The 11,533-nt window shown below is 38.6% G+C and overlaps 1 protein-coding gene across 1 annotated transcript; it reads left to right on the plus strand.

The window, feature by feature from the left end:
- The first annotated feature begins 994 nt into the window (after positions 1 to 994).
- Positions 995 to 11,179, plus strand: LOC101851946 (universal stress protein PHOS34). Its single transcript, XM_005097816.3, has 4 exons — positions 995 to 1,410; positions 5,902 to 5,982; positions 7,403 to 7,509; positions 8,768 to 11,179. The coding sequence occupies exons 1-4, from the start codon at positions 1,350 to 1,352 to the stop codon at positions 8,972 to 8,974; spliced, it is 456 nt and encodes a 151-aa protein (XP_005097873.1). The 5' UTR covers positions 995 to 1,349; the 3' UTR covers positions 8,975 to 11,179.
- The last annotated feature ends 354 nt before the right edge of the window (positions 11,180 to 11,533 follow it).

The following is an 11,533-nucleotide window of genomic DNA, read 5'->3' on the forward strand; positions in this document are numbered from 1 at the left end:
TGTGTGTGTGTGTGTGTGTGTGTGTGTGCGAGTGTGTGTGAGTTTGTGCGTTTGTGTGTGTGTGTGTGTGTGTGTGTGTGTACATGTACGTGTATGTATACAACGGGAATTAAATGACTGGTACGGGGAGGGACCCCGTGGAGAGAGGGGGTGCCAACTAATTAGCTCCAAACAATGACAGCCAGTCCATATAATATACTATACGCCTAATTATAGTTGTAGAATTGTGATTTTCCTACACTAACGACACGTCAGAATATAAAGTAATTAAGCTACCGAAATGAAATCAGACAATGTTTTTATGTTGTTGATTTTTTTTGGGGGGGGGGGTTGTTGTTGTTTGTTTTGGGGGTTTTTTGTTGGGGGGGGTATCGTTGTTTTGTATTTTTTTTCCAACACTCAGCAAACTGGAGAGGCCACTCATGACTTTGAGAGTAGAAAATCATGGTCATGATCGACAGCAGGCTTGCTAAAATCCTAGCACCTATAATATAGATCTATAATATATTATACGAGGCTGTAGACATTGGTGCAAAGAAGGGGAGGGGGAGGGGGCGGGGGGCATTTTTTTTCTAACGGTGAATCGCTGTTGTATGTTTTGAATCAGGCCACTGTAGCCTATAATAATCAAAGCTTCAATTTTTTATCTATTTTTTCTGAGTTGGTGACAAAATTAAAGAATTTTACAGGTAAACTTTTCGACTTTCTTTCGACATGTTTCTTAGAGTTATGCAGTGAATAAAATACAGTTTGGAATATTATGCACCAGCAAACAGCTAGAAAGAAAATATGCTAAACCGTCTACGCGTCTGTCCCTCTGTTAAAGTGACAGTTGTGATCTGCGCATTGAGCAACATTGTGGGGACTGTTGCGACATTCTCCGTCACTTGTTCCCCTCTGCTGGCTGGCCCCTCTAGCCTAAGTTGCCCGATATGACCTTCAAATCCCTGGCATAGGCTAGCGTTGCAAGCAAGACTCCTGAAGAATGTACTAGTTGCCAGGAACGCGGTACAGCTGCAAAATTGTCCAGTTATTTTTTGCAGACGCAAAAAAGAAAATTATACCTTTTGCAGCAATATTATTATTTTATTTGATCAACAATCAACATTTAAGGTAGCAGAAATAATCATTACAGGAAACCAAACAAATAGTCTGCGTATGTATCGAAATAATAGTTAATAACATTTACTCTTTTAATTCTGGCTCACATAGCGAGCAAAACAACTCTCGTCTTGGCAACCCAATAGAAGTTCAGCAGAAGCATCGGCCGAGCTTGACTGACGAGTTGCGGAAAGATAGTCTAAGTTTCCCTTTGTGATTTCTCAGTGAAATAAATTTATTCCAACATCATGGGCAGAAAAGACATGATTGCTGTGGATGGCAGTGACCAGGCCCAATATGCGTTTGACTGTGAGTTGATTTATGTTTTCTGAAATCCAAACTTTCATACACCCAACTGCTCTCCTCCAACTTCTACGATTTTGATACTTTTTTAGTTTTTAGAGCAGTGTTTTTTGTAGGCTACGCTTGAGACTTGTTGCTGTAGTCTGGGTCTTGTAGCCACCGCCTATTTCTCTTCTTCGACTCTAGATCTACCATCATGCGAGTTTATCACAAGTTTTTTTTTAATGATTTTAAAGCTTCTGTTCCCTCCTCCAGCTTGTGCGATGCGAGGGTTGATTCTTTTTACATTCTCTTGCGCTGAGGCTGAGCCAATCTAGAAATCTAGCCACCGCCTATTTCTCCTCTTTGACATTAGGCCTACCATCATCACAATCACCGGGTGGAGAAAAAAACCGGTTGTTAGCACTGATAGATCTAATGTTATTTGTTGGCCTTACATTGTTACTTATTTTTAGATCTAGATCTAGATCTAGATCTAGATTCTAGCTCTATGCCTAAAGTAAAAGTGGCCAAGACCAGATCAGGACAACTGTAGATCTAAAGTTGTTATCAGGCTGTGGTGTGAGTTTTACAGTAAATTCCGTCCATAACGAGCGACCTCTATGAAATAGAGTATTTATAATAAAAGTAAAAGAGGATTAGGTTAGGGCAATTTAGGGTTTGGGTCAGAGTCAGGGTTAGGTCTCTCCTTTCGAAAGCGACCACCCGAACAAACAGGGCAATTTAGTGTTTGTTGGGGTGGTCGCTTGTTACAGAAGTCCTTCCAGATTTTCACTTTCCTATTTCCTTGTTTGTGTTGAATTACAATTTTTTTTTAATTTTTTTTTTTTTAAAGAACACTGTACTGTAACAATGTAGAGGATGTGTGTATAGTTTATATTCAAGTCAGATGGGATGGAGAGGGAAATGAAGTAAAAATTAGCATGCAAGGAAGGGGGGTGGGTGTGGGGGAGGGGGGATACCGTCAAGCACTGGTGGTAATTGGATAGGTGAGACTGACCCAGGTCATTATCAGAGAGGATAGATCTAGCAGTTTAGAGGTGTGAAGTTTTGATCACTTCTTGTCGACCGGACAAAGGACCCTTGATCCCACCGGCCCGGCCTTTGGAACCCCCTTCCATCTCCCCCCGCCCCCATAAATTCACCTGTCTAAGACAGAAAATGTCTACAATGGAATTTTTTTCTGGCTCCTTTGCTATTCTGTCTTACACAGGTTTGACTGTAGCCTACTTCAGTTCAACAGGGGAAAATTTTAATAAATTAATGATTGCAACTGTTGATTTATAGATATGCCTGTGTTCTGTCTTTTTATTTTTGTAATGATTCATTGAAAAGGCTTTTCGATGGTTGAAAATACAGTCGGACCTAATGGCCACCTACCCCCAAAAATAACATCTCGTGCACATACAACTACTTACCACTACATACCCCCCACCCTTGCATTTTTTCTCTATATCATATATATACAATGACATTGTCCAATGCATCCACCTGTCAAAGACAATTATTTTTCTCCTCAACAATGGGTGGTCGTCTTGGACAATTTCGACTGTATTTTTACTTTAAGTAAAGGAAGTGTTGACAAAGTGGGGCTGACTGCAGTGCTAGGGTAGAGGGTGCATATTTCGACACCCCTTCTGGCAGGTCTGAGACTGCTGCTGTGTTCATTGGTCTGTGTAGTCGGATAAAATCAATTGAGCGGCGAGGTTCTGTCACCAGATGGTGGAGAAACCTCTTAGAAACTGTTTGTTGTATAAAACAAGTGAATGTGCCTGTCAAGTTGATTGTAACCCTCTCTTAAAGTGTGTGGGGTGCGTAATTCAAAATTTCGACACCCCTTGTTCTAATTCCGACACCCCTGTGAGGGGAACTTCGACACCGGTTGTTCCAATTACGACACCACTGTGGGGAAATGCGACACCGAAGGCCCGGACTGGCCCAGTGCTGTAGTTAGGCCTAGGCCTAGGCTAGGCTAGGCCTAGGCTAGGCTTGGGTCCAGGAGGTCGTGGGTTCGATCCTCGGCATTTCAGTATTAGCATTTCTTTTCTGCTTGACACACGGCATTAATTTCATTAAAGGAAAAGTAGTTGGTCTGTCGTTTGGCTAGTATACACTGACTGAGTGAGGCAAACATATTGCCCTGTCCTTTCACCTGATTGTGGTTTCGCTGCATCATCAAATATCCACAATATTATTATCACTACAATTATCATAATTATTAACATAACCATCAGCGACAGCAGCATCACTGACCTCAACATCAGTAACAGCTGCAACAACTGAATTAGTATTAGTTCATTACCATGATCATCACCAGCACCAGCATTGCCCTACCATCTTCATCATCACCATCACCATCATGTCATCATCTTTATCACCACCGCTACCACCAGCATCATCGTTACTAGGCCTATCACCCGCATCATCATCTCCACCACCATAACTGTAGAGCCCAAGGTAGTGCTAGTTTAGTAAAATAATTGAACAAGAAACAAGGCGTAAATCATCAAAATTTATTACTCTGGAATTCAGTGCAACACATGCTGCCCTCGCTGAATTCCTATCATTAGGCTACCAGGTGCAAAAGAACCCTATAAAAGTATTAAAAAGGAACAAAATAAAAATCAACAACAAAATGAAACAAAACAAACAAATTTGACTTCTCAAGTTCAGTAGACTCATCTGAGTCATCTGCTGCTGCTGCTCCTATGCTGCTGCTGATGTTGCATTTATTCCTGCTGGTGCTGTTGCATCTGTTGTTGTTGCATCTGTTGTTGTTGCATCTATTGTTGTTGCATCTGTTGTTGTTGCATCTGTTGTTGTTGCATCTGTTGTTGTTGCATCTATTGTTGTTGCATCTGTTGTTGTTGCATCTGTTGTTGTTGCATCTGTTGTTGTTGCATCTGTTGTTGTTGCATCTATTGTTGTTGCATCTGTTGTTGTTGCATCTGTTGTTGTTGCATCTGTTGTTATTGCTGCTGCTGTGGTTCTTGTTGTTGCTGCTGCTGTGGTTCTTGTTGTTGCTGCTGCTGTGGTTCTTGTTGTTGCTGCACTGCTGTGGTTCTTGTTGTTGCTGCTGCATTTGTTTCCACTGCTGCTGTTGTTACTGTTGCTGCTCTTGTTGGTCTTGTTGCTGCTGCTGTTGCTGCAGCTGCTGCATCTGCTGTTGCTGTTGCTGCATCTGCTGCACACACACACACACACACACACACACACACATACACACACTCATACACACACAAACACACACACACACACACACACACACACATACACACTCACGAACACATAACACGCACACATGTACACACATATGTACGCCAAACACAGACACACGCACACACACACACACACAAACATGCACATACGCGCACACACACAGCTACTTGCTTATCACACGCACACGCTTACACATCGTCACGAAATGAGCAAAAAATAATATTCACACTGCAATTCACAAAATACATAAATGGATACATAGTCATATACATAACATTGTATTGAAAATGAATCTACTGACATAGTGTCGAAATAACCCACAGGGGGTGTCGACATTACCACCAGGGGTGTCGAAATAGCAGCATGGGGTGTCGAATTATTGACAGAAGGGGTGTCGTAATTCTGAGAGTGGCATTTTTTGATGTGGGGAAATTCGACACTTTTTGAGCACATATTTAACCAGTTTAAAGCAATAAAATCTATCAAATTTTGTTGAAAACAGCAATTTTAATCATCTAATATTCATTTAGTACATTCATTTATCACATACAGCCTTTTACACAAGAAATAGGACTTGTTTACTCAACTTGTGATATTGCTGCTTTAGAAACACGGAGCTTGAAAACGTTCGAAATTGGACGCGCAAAAGAGCGGTGTCACTTCTTGGGGGTTTATGGGAAAACTATTACACCTATATTTAGAAATGACGCACATAATTTAAAAAAGATAGTTCGGCTGCCGGTTAAAAATATACCCGCGCGCATAAGTTGTAGTATTTCCGCACCGTTCGTTGTTTTTGGAGTGCACCCCACGAGGGGTGTCGGAATAGCACACAGTGTCGGAATATGCACCCTCTACCCTAGTGAAAATATTTTCTCCTTTGTGATTTTGTTTTTGCTATCAATTTTGGTGCATAGTAGTATTTTTTTTTTATGGTGTCCTCTCTTCAGTTGAACATGTGGCCAATGTCTTTGCAGACTTTCAATGTTTTTTACTAAATGATACCATCATCTGTAGTGTAGCAATAAGGCACTTTGCTATCGCCCGCAGTAGACCGGAGTTCAATCCCTTAGTGGGGAGAATTTGATCTTGAAAGCATCTCGGCCTTTTTCACTTTTTGCTGGGATGTTGTATCCCTCTCAACCTAGGTTCAGAAGCTCACTTCCTAAATTATCTGAATTGTATCAATGAGGGTGTAAAAAAACACATTTGAAAAATGATCACTGAATGATGTTGCATACCTAACAGTTACAATTGGTTATATTATATCTTCCTCAGGGTATTTGGAAAATATGTACCGTGAGGGAGACACTGTAGTCCTCATTCACTGTGCTGAATACAATATTGATATTGGGCTGCGTAAGTATACTTTTTTTTTCAGATCTCTCACAGTCATCACCTCTATCGTGGCATTTATTTCTTTTTTTTTCATCCCAAACCTACTGTCAATGTGTTTTTTTGTTTGCTTTTTTTTTTATTGTTAAACATTGTAAACAAAGTTTGTGGTGGCGCTTACATGACCGACCCGTCACTGTACTTTTAGCACAGTAAAATACATTATATGATATTTATACAATATCAGAATCACAATGTGTTATTTAGAATATCAATGTCACTTTTGGTGGACTGATTTGATTCTGAGCCCATGAATAGTTTAACCCTACATGACTTAGTCAAATCTGCCCACGAGTAACACCAATCCTGAACAGCTTTTGGGTCGCTCAGGAAATATAAGGGTGACCCTTTTCAGATGTATTTTAAAGGATAGTACTTACAAAACAACCTAAGAAAAGTATATATTTTCTGGGAAGCAATAGAATTAGGTTTTAGAAAAGACAGTTTTCATGCAGGTAAGGATTGATTGTGTTTGAGTTTGACTATTTGTAATAAGTCACTGACTTAGCTATGGGGGGGGGAAATCAGATTTTCAGTTTTAGATCTCTTCTACACAAAATGTAGACAAGATATATGAACTATTTTCATATTTTGTTGTAGCAATTTTATTTCTGAAAGCTCGTCCACATTTCAACTGGATTCATTTATCACTTTAGATGTAATCCCCATTTTTCTACCACATCCACTTGTGTAAAAAAAAATATATAAATTTCTGTTCATAAAATTGAACAGGCAATCATCATAAAAAAAGGTATGCATTCCAAGTGACCAACTGATTTCAAAGGGAACAGTAATGGATGTTTTGTTCTGTACAAAAAAGCTTGGTCCAAGGAATAGTTGGTTTCCTTATATTGAAAAGTGTTGTAATGTAATAATAAATTACGCACATATATATAACATGCGTGTCCAGTAATTTAGGATAAAAAAGATTTTTCCACGCACATGTGCGTGCTCCGGTTTTGTAAGGTTAATTTTAGCCATGCTGACTTCTTAATTTTTACTGCAGGACAAGATTTTTTTAAACGAAAGCTTTTCATAATGATGCATTGTCATTGTGTCTCTGAACAGCAAATTTTGAATCTTTCATACATATAAACCAAATTTCGCGACCTCATTGCTTTCTTGTCGTATCTCCATTATTAATAACAGTGAAAACAGTTCATAACAAATAGTGAGCTTAAGAAGAAGTCACATTTTCACTGTTTTAAAAAATGGAGATACAGCAAGAAAGCACTGGGGTTGCCATTTATGTATGTTATTCTTATTGAATGTTTTTTAAGGGGTCAAGGCATGGAAAATTTATGTTGACATCATTAGTTTTGCATAAGTAATGTGGCAATTTTCTTGATAGATTATTAAGAATAACATGACTTTTTATTCACAGCTGGTGCTGCTGCGGACGTTAATGCCATCTGCGCTCAAGTCAAGAAGAGGCACGATGAGATTGGCAATCTGACAGACGGTTTCATGAACGTTCTCAGATCTAAGCATGTGAGTTTTGTCGTAATCCTTTTTCTCCAGTTTTTTAGTTTACCTTTTTTCACAGAATTTCCCACAAACAAAAATATTGTGTTTTATCGACTTCTTCTTCCTATTCCCAATGGCATCACACTTGAAGTTCAGAATCTATCATATATTGGTCCCTCCTGCTCAGTTCTTCTGCTGGCCAGTATAGCTGCTCCTGTGGTATTATTGGCTACTTTATCCAAATTCTTACCTTGCAAATTAAAAAAATTGTAGGGGTGACGATGGTGTTGTAGCAGAAAATTCCTTTCTCCGGGTTGTATAGGCAAGATGCACTAATTGCTTGAAATGTAAATGCGGGCCTTTTTTTTTTCAGTGTTATTTTTCTATTATAAATCTTTTTTAAACTGCTGTTTTTAAAGCATAGGAAGAGGATGTCTCTTTTCCACACAGTGTTTCTTGTCAACCATCCGTCATTAATTTCTGTGTATTTTGATCTGGATTTGGTGGCTACTGTTGTTATCATGTGAAATGTAAAATGACTCCTGCCTGTCATGCCTAAGAATGGAAGGGAGTCATCTTTCACTGGTTTTACTGTACAGTTAAACTGCTCTAACTGCCACCTGTCCAAGACAATCAGCTGGACAAATAACTACCGCCTCTAAGACAACCATTTTTCTCCTTGACAAAGGGTGGCCATCTTAGACAATTTCGAGTATATTTCCAAAATTCTGAAAAACCTTGGTCATAAAAACGTTTTGTCTGTTGTTCGACAACGTCCTGCTTCATGCATGTGCTGTCAGCCTGTCTTTTTTTTTTTCCATAAACCTCATCATTCCAGTGAGTTCCTGTAGTCTTACACTGAAATCTAACTTGAATCTTGTAACAGTAGGGTGTTTATTCTGATGATGCGGGTGGTTGGCAGGTGATCTGGTGTGGTTTGCTCCTTCTTTCCTATCAAACTCCTATCATCATGATCTCTCCTCTTTTCTTTTGTGTTTGTTACTCTCTTGTAACACCTCTAATCTTCAGCACTTCAATGACCTTATTGAGTTGCAAGTGCCATAAAAACCCTTACTAAAACTAAAATTCTCCTCTTTTTTTTTCTTTTTTTTTTTTTTGGTTTGTTTGTTACTTTCTTGTATCAGCTCTAATTTTTAGCAGCTAGATGACATAACTCTTAGTAAAACTTTTAAAAGAAAAATTAGATAGTTTTTGTCACATTAGGAAATTTTTTCTGTCAATCAGGACTAATGTAGTTTATAATGATCTTTTCACCATCCAGGTGAATTCCAAACTGGTGACTGTTCAAGGCGAGAAGCCAGGTGAGCTCATTTGCAAAACGGCCAAAGATGAAGGTGTGCAGTCCATCATCATGGGAACCCGGGGTCTGGGAAAACTTCGCCGCACACTGCTAGGAAGTGTCAGCGAGTACGTCGTTCACCACGCGGCCTGCCCCGTCACCATTGTGCGTCAGTGTCAAGACAGCTAGGCCTCGGTCTACTCATGTGACAGAAAGCACTTACAACAACAAGAATCTTCTCAGTACAAACGCAATTGATCTGGTAGCAGCCAAATTAGGAGACGGAGATGACTGGCAATTGTTATTTTTGAATATATTTGGGTTGGTTTTGTTTTTTTTGTTGGTTTTTTCCCCCAACACTTTTATCTCGTGGTGATCGAAATTTCAGCAAAAATCACATACATTGAAGGCTTTCATTGATATTTTAAATTTGGGATATTGAATTCACAGTAAACTGAATAATTTCTCAAACATTATTTTGTAACTGGTTATATATCGTTATTGATTTTGCTCAACAAATTTTGATGATTTATTAGACTTATGTTGAAAACTGAATTCTTTTGCATTTACTCCACATCTTTTTTAAACTTATTGAATAGGTCATTTTTCAACATCTTTTACAATTGTCCTCTGTGTAAAAGAATAAATTATGCTAAAAGTTTAAGTCACGTATTTAAAATATGTATGTTGAAGTTGAAAATGTATTTTGTCTTTCCCTAGTTTCATTTTTAAGAAAAAGAATGTATACGTACCTATATATGTGGATGGATTTTTTTATAAATGCTATTGACATACATACCAAGGCACAACACTTTTTGGCTGCATGCCAGTATCAGTCAGCCCAACCTTTTTTTAAGGGCCTCTCATTTTTTGGGGGGGTTATTTTTCATCTCATTTCAGTTGTAATCATCCTATTAATCAAGACATAGTTGATTTTTTTCTTCATGGATTTTGTTGTATGTCATATACTCGTGTACTGTCGAATGGGCAGTATTATAACATAAGTGTCCCAAAAGCTTGTGTTGCTTTGTTTCCTAGTTGACCGGATGCAATTGTTTGAAAGTTTAAAGATGTTGATACTCATACAAGTTCAGTCCTGGTGATGATTTTGTCTTTTGATTCATTTCACATAATGAATCAGCAATTGTGGCTCTAGTATTAGGTTCACTCTCTCCAGCGTAATGACTGGTTACCGCCAAGGTAGGATTTTTTTTCATTTTTATACTCAATTTGTGAATGGAGATAATTAGATTGCATTATGTCGCATAATGTAAAAGGTGGGTTTTTTGTGGGTTTTTTGGCTGCTTAGAAGTATAGAAGTACTTTTATTTCTGTCATTTTTTGTGTTGTTTTTTTTAAATAATATATTTCTTTTTTTACTGCTTAGAAATATAAAAGTAATTTTATTTCTGTCATATCTTGTTACTATTTACACTGCTGTTCCAACATCTGACTCAGGTCTGCCTCTATGTACTTTGTTTCAGATCTATCTGCCTTTTTTATGTGTATCTATTTCAGACCACAGACTGTGTTCTCTCAGCTAAAGCCTTTTCTCTTCTTTTTTTTATATTTTAAGTTTCTTAGCTTACTGCATACCTTTTCCTGTGTAGTTTGGTTTTTTTGTTACCTCTGAGATCATCTCGCTTCTAGCTCTAGCTTAGCACTTTTATTGAGTTCTGCTCCTGACGAATTTGTGTAGGACCACCCTCAATTCTTTGCACATTTCGTCGTCAGCTGTTGGTTGGCCCATTTTTCAAAACTTGATGAAGACAACATTCCAGATGAAATCCTGACAAAATAATTTATGTGCACAGTTTATGCACGCCACGCACCAGTTGAATCCCAATAGGGGCCTTGTGATCGTATAGGATTTCTACTTACTTATCCACCTGTGAGTTGCTTTTAGATCAGATGTTCCCTCAGCTTCAGTGCTGCACTGGCTCACGAAAATAAAGTTTGCCTGTGACTGCCTAGATTAAAGACAAGTAGAGATAAAGCCACTGAATAGTCAGTGGTTTTTGTATTGGGTTTTTTTCCTCTGTGATATTGTGATAAAACCAAGTTGCTTTATCATCAGTTAAATTTGAATTGTCGTTCATCAAAATCAAAAGGTTGTGATGTTTTCCCTTGTGATTACTCATTCTAGAAGCAGATACATGAATGGGGGGCCTTATACAGCTTCTGTTAGTGTCTTCAAGTAAACATTTGTTCATCGTAGCTTAATCTGTAGTTGTCTGTGCAGAACCTCGCTAATATACTTAGCATGAACCTAGGCTTGGTTGTCTCACTGCTCGCATGCATGCATTTTACCCACAGGAACGTTTTTGTCCATAACTTTTATGTTCCACGCATAATCACGTAGTTAATAAAGAAGATGTACCTCTATTCTTGACACAATGAGTGATGAGTATCTTTTTTCCTGTTTCGTCATCGGCGTCCGGTGGGTGGTTGGTGAGTGCTCTAGTGTGCTTTGCTCCTTCTTTTCTATCAAACATCTATCATCTTTATCCACCTCTTTTTCTTTTTTATGTTACTATCCAGTTACGCGTCTAATCTTTAGCATTTATTTGACCTTTTTGTATTGCAAGTGCCCTAAAACTTTCTATAACTAAACCAGTGTCTGTGGTGTACTGGTGCGCATCTTTACCATTGAATTACATATGGCGACAGTTTGACTCCCTTGTATTTCATTGAATGCCTCTAGAATCTATCTTTCTGCTGGGACACTATCTCTCACTCGGTGCTGGT

The sequence above is a fragment of the Aplysia californica genome, unplaced genomic scaffold, assembly GCF_000002075.1.
Source record: "Aplysia californica isolate F4 #8 unplaced genomic scaffold, AplCal3.0 scaffold00164, whole genome shotgun sequence".
Taxonomy (NCBI): Eukaryota; Metazoa; Mollusca; class Gastropoda; order Aplysiida; family Aplysiidae; genus Aplysia; species Aplysia californica.

Excerpts from the sequence above, each read along its gene's own strand:
- LOC101851946 (XM_005097816.3), top strand. The coding sequence starts at position 1,350 with ATGGGCAGAAAAGACATGATTGCTGTGGATGGCAGTGACCAGGCCCAA. Across the intron at positions 1,411-5,901 it reads GGCCCAATATGCGTTTGACT|GGTATTTGGAAAATATGTAC; the intron begins GTGAGTTGATTT and ends TATCTTCCTCAG. Across the intron at positions 7,510-8,767 it reads ACGTTCTCAGATCTAAGCAT|GTGAATTCCAAACTGGTGAC; the intron begins GTGAGTTTTGTC and ends TTCACCATCCAG.